General features: G+C 42.4%; 1 protein-coding gene across 6 annotated transcripts in view; it reads right to left on the reverse strand.

Moving 5' to 3' along the window:
- The window catches only part of CERS3 (ceramide synthase 3), a 125,884-nt gene that overhangs the window by 37,051 nt on the left and 74,691 nt on the right, over positions 1-14,142 (reverse strand). For all 6 annotated transcript variants that reach the window (XM_058736758.1, XM_058736756.1, XM_058736754.1 and 3 more), the window contains one exon: positions 2,491-2,644. In XM_058736758.1, coding sequence (XP_058592741.1) covers positions 2,491-2,644 — 154 coding nt within the window. The remainder of the gene's footprint in view (positions 1-2,490; positions 2,645-14,142) is intronic.

The raw sequence follows: 14,142 nt of genomic DNA on the forward strand, positions 1-14,142 counted from the left end.
CACCTTAGTAACAACTGAGGTGTACATTAAATGCTAACTATGTATTAAATAGAGTTGAAAACTGACTTGTTAGTTGTTCCTCTAAGAATGTCAACTCCCACCTTTATCTGTCTCCTCCCCCTTTGCAATGCAACTGTGCCTTCAAATAGCATTCTTTAAAAGGCACTTTACGGCTTTGGAGGAATAAGCTGATTTCACAGCCAGTTTTGCCACCGCTATGGAAAACAGAGTGTGCATGCAAGCCAGCTGAAGTCATAAGAACTTCAGGGATTAGGGCTGCAGGGCCTCCACTACTGCTGTCAAAATGCAATTGGAAACAGCTTTTCCAAAGTACAGCATGAGAAATCGGGAATTCCTGTCCACGGCTCCCCAACGCACTGGGTTTTTAATCAGGCCTGGTACAACACATTAGAGGTCAGAAATATGAAAAATTATGCTGAAACCAAACAAGAGTACCTCCTGGTCTCCAAGTTTTGTTCTGCTTGGATCCCTTCCAGGCCTGTAATTATTGTCACTCACCAGCCATTAAGGGAACCGTTTCTGCCTAGGGACGGGCGCTCCAGGAAGGCTTGACTCAGTGGTGGGACAGGCTCAGTTCAGTGGCCTGCCTTCCTTCCAGCCCCTGGATGTGCAAATTGTCTAAAGACTCAACTTCTTAACCTTATCTCAGTCCCTTTAACTTTATCAGTTGCTCAGAGGTAAAATAACTTTTGCAGAGGTCAGGAGAAAACTATTTAGAATATTAATAAACTAGAATATTTGGATGAAAGTTTGTTTGTTTGTTTGTTTGTTTGTTTGTTTGTTTGTTTTTTCCTGGGCATTCCTACTTAAGGGAAAGAGTCCACTCTCAAGAAAACAAGTTCAAGTCAGTAATTTATTTAAACAAACAAACACTACTTTCAGAATCTGGTTTGAGATTAATCCAGATGCAATTTCCTATACCTCTGTCTAGATCTAGAAGCTAAGAGAGGGTAGAAAACCCAGAGGTCGATTATCGCAATGTCCATTTCATTTGTCAACTCTTCAATAATCTTTGAGGCACATTTACTAAAATAGGAAAACAAATGAATTGGACGGTTGATCAAAATGTGAGCTTATCAGATAAATTGACAGGATACCAGTTACATTACAAGCCACTCCCTCTGATGATACAGTGTCATACTACACATGAATGGTGACACCAAAAATGGGCCCACTGTAACTTCCACCTTGAAAGATCCTTAATTAAAACTCCCTTAAAAGTATGATTTCCAGGGGCACTTGGGTGACTGAATCTTAAGTGTCTGACTCTTGATTTTGGTTCAGGTCATGATCTCACGGTTTGTGAGATCAAGCCCCACATCTGGCTCTGCATAGACAGCACAGAGCCTGCTTGAGATTTTCTCTCTGCCCCTCTCCTGCTCTCTCTCCCTCAAAATAAATAAATAAATAAACTTTTTTTTTTTAAAGTATGATTTCCAGACAAAGAAGGAACTAGGATTTTATTTTATTTATTTATTCTTTTACTTGCCTTAAAGGCTCAAGTCAAATTCTGTCTATTCGATAAAACTTTCCCTGGTTTCCCCCCTGGAGTCAACTAGTTTCTGTCTTCCACAATATAGGTGGTCACTAGTAGGTAAATATGCCCCCCACCCCAGATGCTGGGTTGTTTCCCCAATGGCAGTAATCATATCTTACTCATTTTGGAAGCCTTTCCCACCCCTGTTCTAGGATTAAATCCCAGAACTGAATTCAAAACAAACAAACAAAAACTTCTATTGTCTAAAATGTATTATTAATTTGTTATTACTTAGAGAAGAAGCTGTTTTCAGAGAAAAAGCATAGCCAAATGACAGACAATATTTCAGATGTAGGAGAAAGCTCAGAGGGAGAGCATTATGTGCAAATTGAGTGTTCAGTGAAGGTAACCGTAAGGCTCTGAAATACTACTCAACTTTCACAATAAAGCTTACCCCAAACCAGACCAAATTTAGACTTATTAGGACACTCTTTAAAATGCAACAACCAAGGGGCACTTGGGTGGCTCAGTTGGTTGAGGGTTTGACTCTTGATTTCTGCTCGGGTCATAGTCCCAATGCCGTGGGATTGAGCCCTGCATCGGGCTCTGCGCTGAGTGTGGAGCCTGCTTGGGATTCTTTCTCCCTCTCTCTCCCTCTGCCCCTCTCCCCTGTTCATGCTTGTGCTCTCTCAAATAAATAAAAATAAAAATAAAAATAAATTAAGAAGCAGCAATCAATATTTGGATAAAAGTTTTATAAAAATTACTTGTCTTCTAATAAAAGCAATTTTTAAAAAGCACCTTAGAGACCTACTTAATGGAAAAGATAGTTACCTTTTAGATACATTTTAATCAATAATGATCAAATCAAGAAAATATAAAGAATTCTGGTTAACTATTAATTAACGAGGAAGTTCCACCACCTGGGCCTCACCTTCAATCTAGCAATGAAATCCACTCGTTAAGAACAGTAAGACTCAGACAGCCCTTACCTTCATGAATATACATCTTCTGAGCATCTTCAGGATGAAGTAACACCAGTAGAGGTGAAGGGCTTGCAGGACCATGAGCTGGAGGTTGAGGAAGATGTATGAAAAGAAAGGCTCAAGGTAGTGCAGAGGAAGGATCAGCGTGCAATATAAAATCCTAAAAAAAACAGAGAAGAGTATTTCATTAAAAAGCACTTGTGAATTTTCTGTGAGAAAACAAATACTTTTTCTCCCAAGGCATACAACATTTAATTCATTTCTAACCACGTCCAGGAAATCCTCAAGGGAAAACAGTATACTAACATTACCTTTTATATCACTGGCGAGACACACACACAAAAATACAGTCTGCCTTTTGGGAGAAAAGTTAAAGCAAATGGAATTTTTATTGTCACACTGCCTCCACTCAAAAGTTTCTGTACCTGGGTTTCCTCTTTGCAAACAGAAGAGCATACAGAACCCTACTAGGCTTCCCGGGATTTGTAGAACAAATAGGATAATGCATGTTTACATGGAGTTATAATTGCCTTATAACACAATCTCATTTATTTGACAGCAAAGGTGAATGGGGGATTTTATGAAAGTAAATTTTCCAATAAGAGAGGCTTTTAAAGAAGCAATGATTCTATTACTTCCACTTTCTGAAGTGAACTGAATACTTTATTGATTTCATGAACAGACTCCCGGACATCATTGGAACTGCCCTTGATGACCCAGAATGCACAGTGCCTTCAGATACAACTACAGTGTGAAGGGCTACCTGTTTCCTTCCCAAACTTCATACACTACCATGATCTTAGAGTTTCTGGATAGGTTGACTTGTAAGTATATTATTCTAATTATAAAAATAATCTAAGGGCATCTGGGTGGTTCAGTTAGTTAAACACCTGACTTCGGCTCAGGTCATGATCTCATGGTTCGTGAGTTCAAGCCCTGCATCAGGCTCTCTGCTTTCAGCACAGAGCCAGCTTCAGATCCTCTGCTCCCCCCCTCTCGGCCCCTCCCCCACTTGTTCTCTCTCTCCCTCTCTCTTGCTCTCTTTCTCTCTCTCTCTCAAAACAAATAAATTTTAAAAAATCTATTCATGAGGCATCTAGTTGGCTCAGCCAGTTAGGTATGCAACTCCTGATTTCGGCTTAGGTCATGAACTTGCAGTTCATGAGTTCAAGACCCAGGTCAGGCTCTGGACTGACAGCTCAGAGCCTGGAGCCTGATTCGGATTCTGTGTCTCCCTCTCTCTCTGTTCCTCCTCCCGATTTTCCTCTGTCTCTCTCAAAAACAAACAAACAAACAAACAAAATAAACAAATTAAAAAAAAGTAATTAAATGAACTCTAAACTCTGTATAACAAAGATAATAGCCATTTATCCATTTTAAGTATGCCAATCATTTTTAGACACTTAGGAATTATAGAAAAATATAAAGAGGTTAAGTAAAAGTCACCCAAAATCTCACAACTCACAGGTAACCCAGTACATTTTGGTAAACGTAACTGAAGTCATTGCTCCTAAAAATACATTCTTTAAGTCTTTAAGTCTTTTTTCCCCTTCCTCATCATCACATAATTTTATATAACAGAAACACACTTTGCATGTGATTTTAAAAATTTTTTTTAATGTTTATTTATTTTTGAGACAGAGACAAAGCATGAACGGGGGAGGGTCAGAGAGAGAGGGAGACACAGAATCAGAAGCAGGCTCCAGGCTCTGAGCTGTCAGCACAGAGCCCGACGCAGGGCTCAAACCCACAAACCGCGAGATCATGACCTGAGCCAAAGTAGGACGTGTAACCGACTGAGCCATCCAGGCGCCCCTGCATGTGATTTTGTATCCTGCTTTTATGACTAAATAATATGATACAGGGAGATTTCCATGTCAATGACTCTATCTATATATCAGGAATCAGCAAACATTTTTGTAAAAGGACGGATAATAAATAATTTAGGCCTCTGGGCCATTTGGTTACAGTTACGACTACTCAACTCTGCCACTGTAGTGTGAAAGCAGCCGTAGAAATACATCAACTAGTGGGTGTGGCTGTGGGCCAATAAAACTTTATTAACAAAAATAGTCAGTGGGCTGGATTTGGCCTGTGAGCCAGAGTTTGCCAACCCCTACTATATGCCATCCTCTAAACAGCTGCACAGAAATCTATTTACAGGTATCATAATTTATCTAATCCCTTATTGATAGCTATTTGTTTCCAAAGTTTCATTACATTATAGAGAATACTGTAAGAATTACTTGTAAAGATATTTTGATAGAACTGTTTATTAGAATGGCTAAAATCCTTAATCAGAAAGTATACTCATTTTACATTTTAGAATATGTTACAGGACTGCTTTCTAGAAGACCATACCAGTTTATAGTCTTGCATTCAATGTATGAGGGTACCTGCTTCCTTAGATCTTGAGCAACATTGTACTCTGTCAGCCTCTACCTAAAAGAACATCACATTGTCTTTTTTTTTTTTTAATTTTTTTAACATTTTATTTATTTTTGAGACAGAGAGAGAGAGAGCATGAACAGGGGAGGGTCAGAGAAAGAGGGAGACACAGACTCCGAAACAGGCTCCAGGCTCTGAGCTGTCAGCACAGAGCCCAACGCGGGGCTCGAACCCACGGACCGTGAGATCATGACCTGAGCCGAAGTCGGATGCTCAACTGACTGAGCCACCCAGGCGCCCCAAGAACATCACGTTGTTTATAGTTACATTTGTATTTCTTGTGAAATGAATATACGTGTATGTATATTTATATTTTATTTGGTTACTTTGATTTATACATTGGTGAACTGCTTCTTCATGGTATCTGTCCATTTTTCTATTGGGGTGTTTACTTTTTCTGTTGACTCATAAATGTTCTTTACATATCAAGCACAACATTATTTTTAAAATCATATTAAATATCATCACATAGTCTGATTCTTTCAACCTTGTTTATTTTTTTTTTTTTTGGGCGGGGGTGGCAAATCAGCTTCTAAAATATTTTTGTAACCAACTTTATCAATTTTTGCCTTTATAGGTAGCCTCCATGTTATACTTTAAAAGGCCTTTCTCACCTCCATCATTATAAACTATATTTTCCCGTGTATTCTTTTTTTTTTTTTTTTTAATTTTTAATGTTTATTTTTGAGACAGAGACAGAGCATGAGTGGGGGAGGGACAGAGAGAGAGGGAGACACAGAATCCGAAGCAGGCTCCAGGCTCTAAGCTGTTAGCACAGAGCCCAACGTGGGGCTTGAACTCACAGACTGGGAGATCATGACCTGAGCTGAAGTTGGACACTTAACTGACTGAGCCACCCAGGCGCCCCTCCTATATGTTCTTAACATAACCGGCTCTATCACTTAAAATCCTGGTTCTATGTAACCTTGATCCACTTCTCTGTGCATTTTCTCAATTGTAAAATGGAAGCAATGATTATCTACTTTATTCATTCAATAAATATTTATTGAGCACCTACCAAAGTGCTACTTGGCACTTCATAGGAGCCAGGAATGTAGCAATGAATAAAACAGACCCAAATCCCTGAAGTGCTAAGGCTCACATTCTGGGGCCTGCATTCACAGGGATTTCAGGAAAGAATGTACAGAGAGCCTCTTTGTCATTCTGATTTGCTGGATCTTTGGGGAATTGTGTGCCTTTTTCTGTACTCTCTCAGCCTAGAATGTCCTCACCTGTTCCCTTTTATTTTTTTAATTTTTTAAAATGTTTTATTTATTTTTGAGACAGAGAGAGAGAGAGAGAGTAAGCAGGGGAGGAGCAGAGAGAGAGGGAGACACAGAATCTGAAACAGGCTTCAGGCTCCAAGCTGTCAGCACAGAGCTTGACCCGGGGTTCGAATGGTGACCTGAGCCAAATCATGACCTGAGACGAAGTCAGAATCTTTTTTAACGTTTATTTATTTTTGAGACGGAGAGAGACTGAGCATGAATGGGGGAGGGTCAGAGAGAGGGAGACACAGAATCTGAAACAGGCTCCAGGCTCTGAGCTGTCAGCACAGAGCCTGACGCGGGGCTTGAACTCACGGACCGAGAGATCATGACCTGAGCCGAGGTCGGCCGCGCAACCGACTGAGCCACCCAGGCGCCCCAAAGTCAGATTCTTAACTGACTGAACCACCCAGGCGCCCCGCCCTTCCCATCTTCAGCTAAAACTCTTTTCACCCATCAAAGCAAGCACGGGAGCCTCTGTAACAAGTCTCGGTGCTGTTCTGATCACCTCTGAATGTATAGTATTTCTCTAGGCTCCCCCACTACCTCCTCCTTTAGAGCGTTTGGCCTGATTCATTCAACCTGCCTTGTACTAATAGATGCTTGTACGTCTTCATCTCTGTGCCCTCCCTTCACCTGTTCCAGAGGCTTGCTCCTTACTAGGTCCCCGATAGGGATTTGTCAGTATCAAAAACAGTAAAGGGAACTACTCAAAAGCATCCACTTTACAGATTCTACCAGGGAATGTGAATAATGCAGTTACTCATTGTGATCCATGCAAAGGAAAGAAAAAGGGTTCTGACTGACCTGTGATTTCCCTATTTCTCTATTCTTAAAGGGAAGACACAGAAAAGAGGGTTCTGGTTGGAAGGAACCACATGTACAGAGCCCTCGGGTGGGAGGCATCATGGAAAAGTCAAGGGCTAAAACAAGACCGGTGCAGCTTAAGGGAGAGGACCGTTAGAGGGGGGCGGTGTGAGATGCCAGTGGAGAGTTGAATGGAGCCATCTCATGTTGGCCTTGCATGTCATGGCATCAGGAAGCTTTGCTGGATGTAGAAAGGGGAGTGATACGCTAGGACTAAACTCAGCAGAGAGGATGCCCGGGCTGAGGCCATTCCGGGGCTGTTTTCTTGCCTCATAACCTGAGCACATGTCACTGAGCTTCCTGGTCCTGGGACAGGGTGGAAGTCACCCCCTACCCCTGTGACAGGGAGGCTCCAGGGGGACACACAGCCAGCTTTGCAAACTGTGGAGTCCTAGAAATGGAGGAGACTACCATTAAAATGCAAATGCCTTCTGAGAGAGCTGCAGAGAGGAGAGAGACAAGGCGTGGGCTCTGGAGCCTGGTAGATTAGGATCATGTCTCTCCTGCTGTCTTCAGCGAGTTACAGAACTGCTCTGGGCATGGTTTCTTCTGTCAGATCAAAACAACACCACTCCCCTCGTCAGACTGTCGTGAGGGTTAGAGGAGTTGACAAATGGGAAGAGCTTAGCATACAGGAAGCACTCGAAAAATGGTAGCTGGGACTATTACTGTCACTACTGTTGTGAGGATGACTGCTTTTCCACCCACCCGTTCCCACTACAGGTGGCTTATGGGGTGGGAGGGGAGTGCAGCTCCCTGGGCTGGAGTTTCTGCTTAGGGAGAGGAGGGGGGAGCCACTCAGGAGAGGGAGAGGAGCTCCAGAGGAGTGGGGACGCTGTGCTGCCAGAACATTCTCTGTGGGAGGACAGAGGGGACAGAAGTGGAGAGGAGCTCCAAAGGGGGTGGCCACCGTGGCCCCAGGGACAGCAGGTTTGGGGGCTGTGGTTACATTTTCAGGACCTCCTTCTGTTGGTCTCAGGGTGCTCACTAAGGATGGTCCAGTCTCTCAATCCCAATTTCTTCTCCTCCTTTGCTAAAAGAAGAATGGGAGGAAGGGAAAAATAAACACTTTGTCCTCCTCAGTTTTGTCCCAAACACATGTGTGTCATGTGTGCTGGCACATGAATGAGCACGCCAACACCTGTTTACCTTCCGGGCTACATGGAATTTCTCACTTCACAGGGGATGCCCCGAGACTGCTGCGCTCCTGGATTCCTGGAGCCACTTTGTTCCGTCCACCGCCTTTAATCTGTCCAAACGGTGGCAGGAGTACCACGCCCCGGGATTGCGAACCTTGGCTTTTCCCCGCTTTGGTTCTGTTTCCCATCTCCACTCTATGGCAATCAGTGCAGCTTTGGTGGCTTGAAAAGATCACATTGCTGGTATAAATAGTAGCTGGTTTTGCTGGGCTAGATAAGGCAGCCACCACAAGTTGTATTTTCCTAATGCACACCGAAAGGTCTTCTGCTAATCACGGGGGTGAGCCCTAAGCCTTTTCAGGATAACAAATACTGGTTCTACTGGTGAGTAATTGCCTACCTTATATTTCAGGGATGTCTTGTATTTCAAAGTGACTGCGTAGTTGAAGAAAACTTAATAAATACTTAGGGAAGGCAAATTATGCCTGCTTTTAGCTGTCCAGTTTAGTCATTTAATTTGAAACATATCTGTTCTCAGTTTCAACTGTCCTGTTTCTTGTCTCGGTTCTTTCATAACTAGCTGTGTGAGCCCAGAAATATCTTAACCCCTCACCTGGAAAATAAATCGGGGGTCTAAATGCTTCAATAATGTTGATGACACGAGACACGGGAAGGGTGAGGAACTGTCCCTGGGGGAATGACAACTGAAGGCAAAATGTGATCCTGGGCGGGATCCAGGAGGAGGGAACAAAGCAATAAAGGCATTATTGCATCAATGGACAAAACTGAAACATGGATGGTAGATTGCTACATTTCCTGAAATCGACAACTATTCCTGTGATTCTGTAAAAGGATCTCCCTGTTCTTAGGAAATCCGCACCGAAGAACAAAAGAATAAAGGGACATGATGCTTGCAACTTTCAAATGATTTAGAAAAAATATATATGTACACACGTGCTTGTGTGTGTGTGCGTGCGTGTGTGTGTGTGTGTGTGTGTGTGCGCTGAGAGTGATGGGGCAGTGGGGAGAGAGAAGGGAGGAGAAAGCAAACAGGACACAATACTAACTAGTAAATCTGGGTGAATACAGTGAAGCTCTTTGTAACATACTTGAAATTATCCTGTAAGCCTGGAATTATTTCCAAATATATAAATGACCAAATTCTGTAAAAGGTCCTTTTTCTAAAATACCATGATTTGAAGAAGGGTGAGTGCTGTAGTTGTCCTTTATGAACTTATGAACAGCAGAAGTGCCAAGCATGTGGGGTGCGAGGGAAGGAGCTCCAGTGAGGGCACCCTGTCGAATGAGACACTGAACAAACACAGGCGGTGAAATTCACAGTCTCCCTCATAAAGTATGTAACTGGAAAGTCTAGTTCCGAGATACTCATCTGCAGCAGAGGCTCAAGGGAGTGGCCCCAGCTTCAGCAGAGCCACTCTTGCATTGCACAAGTCCCTCCTTTCCTCTGGTGGCTATGCGAAGGGCACTGTACCATCCCATGAGGGCATGGCGCCATGGCACAATTGGACCCATGCTCTGCCCTTATCATTCAGAACAGAGGCTCCAGAGGTACCCAGGGGCACATGGGTAGCTTAAACAGTTAAGTGCCAGACTTGGGCTCAGGTCATGATCTCACAGTCAGTGAGTTCGAGCCCCGCGTGGGGCTCTGTGCTGACAGCTCAGAGCCTGGAGCCTGCTTGGGATTCTGTGCCTCCCTCTCTCTCTGCCCCTCTCCTGCTTGCGCTCTGTCTCTCTCTCTCAAAAATAAATTAACATTACAAAAAAAAGAACAGAGGCTCCAGGCCTTATGACAATGGGAAAGGTCCACTGTGTCCTTATTCTTGTTTCCCTCCGATGAGTGTCTGCTAAATGCACTGCTCTACGCTTTCAGCTTTGTCTTGTCTTTTTTAAAACTGTCCTCTTTCTGATAGCCATTCTGAGTATTTATATCGTCACATCATTCACAGAATTCCCTTTCACATGAGGCTTCCCAGAGTACCATTTTTCTATGCCAGTGAGAGCCAGATCACCAAAAGCTGCAGGCTGAAGCCTAGTGAGCCAGTGATGGGGAATATAAAGTTACCACAGCATGTGGACCCTTGGAGGTCAGGAAGTTACTTATTTGAATATTACTCACTGTTGGAAAATTTTTTTTGAACATCCAGTAGACAGATCACATAATATAATAGTCTTCACATATATAGATGAGGTAGTTGATACAAAGATCTCTTCTACCACCGTCGTGACCTCCTGCACAGTAGGAACTGTGTCTTGTTCGTCCATGTATTTCTCACAACATCTAGCTGTGATGAGTTCCAGAAATGGAGAAGTACAGTGAGCCAGCACCACCACCTGTAAACTTCAGCTGAGACAGAGAGCTCCTTTCCTTCAGCTGGAACAGCCTGGACTAAATTGTTATCTGTTCTTGTTGTTTATGGAGGAAATTTTCGAGAGTCAGGGGAGTTGTTTACCTGAACTTAGGAAGGGCTTTCTAGCCTAATGATTCCCTGGAAGTGTTCAGATACTGTTCCAATAGATAGGTACATCCAATAATTCAACAGTTTAGAAGTCATTATTTTAAAACAACAGTTGGTAATAAAGTGTAAAAAACTAAGCCTGAGATTTAAATGGCTTTGAATAAAAATGCAAACAAATGAGGTAAGTAGGCAGTTAGATTAAAGTAATTTGACCAAGGCCAGTTGGAATTCCTGCCTAATGTTGAGAGGAACAGTATTTTAAAAAACAATGTAATTACTTCTTGCTGACACTGATTGAGTAAGAACTGGCTAAGTAAGATTCCGGAAAAAAGGAGGAGAGAAGAGAAGGCACAGTTGTACTAATACAAAGAGAAAGCGATCAGACAATAGCAAATATGCTTGAGGCTGGGGAAAATGTAGGGAAAGTGAAAGAAAGGGAAAGACATGTGTAATGGACAAGCTCTAGTTCCTTCTCTCAAAGTTTCTGGATACATTTCAGAGGGGTCAGCTTTCTCCCCACTCAGCCCTTCATCTTACCACAAAAGGTGCAACAAAAACAGTTGGGAGGAACAGAGCAACTGATGGCCAGCTGCCTCCCACGGCACCTCAAAAATGTCTGAATCTGGAAATAGGTCGATCATCTGCACATTGTTTGGTCCGTAGTAAATTCCATCCCCCCCAAAACTGAACTAATAAAATATCCTTGAAAAATGAATCTACAGTTACACATTTTAGACAGATGCTTGGAGTCAGGCTAACAACAAGGAACTGACTTTTCCTCTTTGGCACCGCAAGATGATTGTGTAACACGTTCAAGCTGATGGGAACACTATTTAAGCTAGAGTAACACACTGCAACTGATTCTTTCAAAAACCATCAAGAACCAATCACCCAAACTTCCAATAGCTTGGTGAAGTTTTCCTCAACCTTCCAATGAGGACCAGTCAACGTCAGCGCAGAAAAATTTTTACCAGCAAAACGATTTTTACAGTCAAGTCTGTTAATACTGGTTTATTTGCAATCCAACTCCCTGAAGACAGCAAACCGTGGTATTGGCTGCCCTCTGCAGTGGGCTGGTGAAGTCAGTGAAGTATCAAGATCAAGAAAATGCCAAATACATGCAACTAATTCTCCTTGAAATGCAGAAATGCTGGCAAGGGAATGACTTAAATCTAGGATTTTTAAAGACGAGGGTATGTGGGAAAGTTCACACACCACCTCCACAATCCCTCAACCCCAGCATGATGTTTGGTTGTTTTCTGGGCAAGAGTAAGCTTGCTTGTTGATTTAAGACATCATGGGAATGTCTGAGGTTAATGTCCTTCATTGCTAAATCAAAAGCCAACCACAGCAGCAACACTTAGAAGCTTCTCAGAGAGTTCCCTGCACTGAGAGCTTCCACGGTGTATGCTTTTTAAAATATCCCCGCAAATTCTTTGAAACTACTCCTGTGGATAAATGGAGTCTAATTTTCCTTCCCTCAAATATGAGCTGGGCTTAGTCACCTGGATCCAATGAAGAACAAGAGGTCGGACGTGGCATGATGGTACTTCTGCAGGTGGGTTATAAAAGGAGACACAGCATCTGCCTAGCTCTCTTATGAGCTGCTCACTATTGAAATCCGGCTGCCATGCTATGGGGAGGTCAGGCCAATGGAGGGTACGCCAGCTGACAGGCCTACCCAAGGTCCCAACTAGCCATCAGCATCAACCAATTGATCCTATGTGTGTTATCTCAACCATGTGGAGTGTGGAAGTCTTTAAGAAGAGTCCAATTCTGGCCACATCTGACTGTAACCACATGAAGAGACTCTAAATGAAAACCACCTAGCTGAGGTTGGGCAACTCCCAAACCCGTAAGTCATAATAATAATAATAATCAATAAGTGTTGTTTTTTTAAAAGAGAGGTCTGCAAACTGAGGCCTGGTGGTAAAATCTGGCCTGCAACCTGTTTTTCTACAGCCTGTGAGATCATCTGGGTTTGGTACATTTTTAAAGGGGTGTAAAAGAAACAAAACAAAGCAAAGAATAATATGTGACAGAGACCATATGTAGCCCTTAAATCCTAAAATAGTTATTCTACGGCCCTTTACAAAAAAAGCTCCTTAAACACTGTCTTAAGCCACTAAGTGTACAGATGGTTTATTATGTAGCAACAGATAACTGGAACGCATGGTGTCTTTGGAACATAATAAGAGGAATCGATGGACAAATGCTGGATTTATAGCATCATAAAATTCACACTGAAAAGCCGTAAGTCAACAGTTACCTGAAAGTCAGTACTTATCCTATCAATAATTGCTATCATACAATATTATAATTTCATAAACACACTTGCTCAACCAAAGCAAAAGTGAGGATAATGTGATTCTTCAACCAAGGAGAGTATTTCAAAGATGGATCTCACATTTGATTCTAGGTGAAAATTCTAGATGAATCATCTAGATGATTCTAGATGAAACTTCAAATTCTTGGAGAATTATTAATAACTTCAGCAAACATAGCTGACATTTGCTGAGTCCTTACTACGTTTCAGATGTCATTCTGAACTATTTTATATGTATTATTTTATTTAAGCCTTGTGACAACACTTACATTTTACATATGAGAAAACTGAGGCACAAGGAAATATCTAATATGTCCAAGATTACACAGGTAGTAAGTGTGGGGCCAGGATTTGAATCCACGCCCAACTTGCATCCATGAACTTAACTACCACACGCTGCTGCTCCTCTCCAGAAAATGTCTAAGTAAGATATTGGTCTATGTTTAAAGCTGTAGCTGGCTTCCATAGGGAGGGCAGCATCCCTTGACCTCTCTGACCAGACTTCCCTGGGGTCTAGTCAAGGATGCTGTCCACCCACTAGGAACCAGGCCTGGAAGTGGGTCTCCATCCCCTTCCCCTGCAACCCAGGATCTTCAATGACACTAACTTTTCTGCTGAGAGGATCTGAAACTCCTAGTCCGGCCCCAATCTATGGCTGGTTATAAATTCTTTCTTCCAAACCATCAAAGACTTCCTCACATTTGTCCTCTGGTTCCTGTCAATCAACACGTGGAAAAGTATGCTTGTCAAAGGGATGACTGTCAGGGGAGACACTATATAAGTTCTTCAACCCTTGCCCTTGACTAAATAAAATCAACAGGCTGATCGAGAGCCGATCAATATTGAAAAGATATCCAGAACTTTGTTAGGGCCAGTGATCATGGAGAATGAAATCAGTATCACTTTCTTCATCTGTGAAGTAGGACTGGTAATACCTATCTTTATGATTTGTTGTATAGACTAGAGCCAAATTATACAAAGGGCCTAATCCAGTGTCTGGCATTCAATTAATGGTGACCACAATTAATGTTATTTTTAACATAGAACATGCCTCTCTTTCAAAGAGCTGCTGATTGGCCAATGATATTTCACTGAATAACTGGAAAAGCTGTTAATCACAAAGATCCATATTC

This window comes from Neofelis nebulosa, chromosome 7 (assembly GCF_028018385.1).
Source record: "Neofelis nebulosa isolate mNeoNeb1 chromosome 7, mNeoNeb1.pri, whole genome shotgun sequence".
NCBI classification, from domain to species: domain Eukaryota; kingdom Metazoa; phylum Chordata; class Mammalia; order Carnivora; family Felidae; genus Neofelis; species Neofelis nebulosa.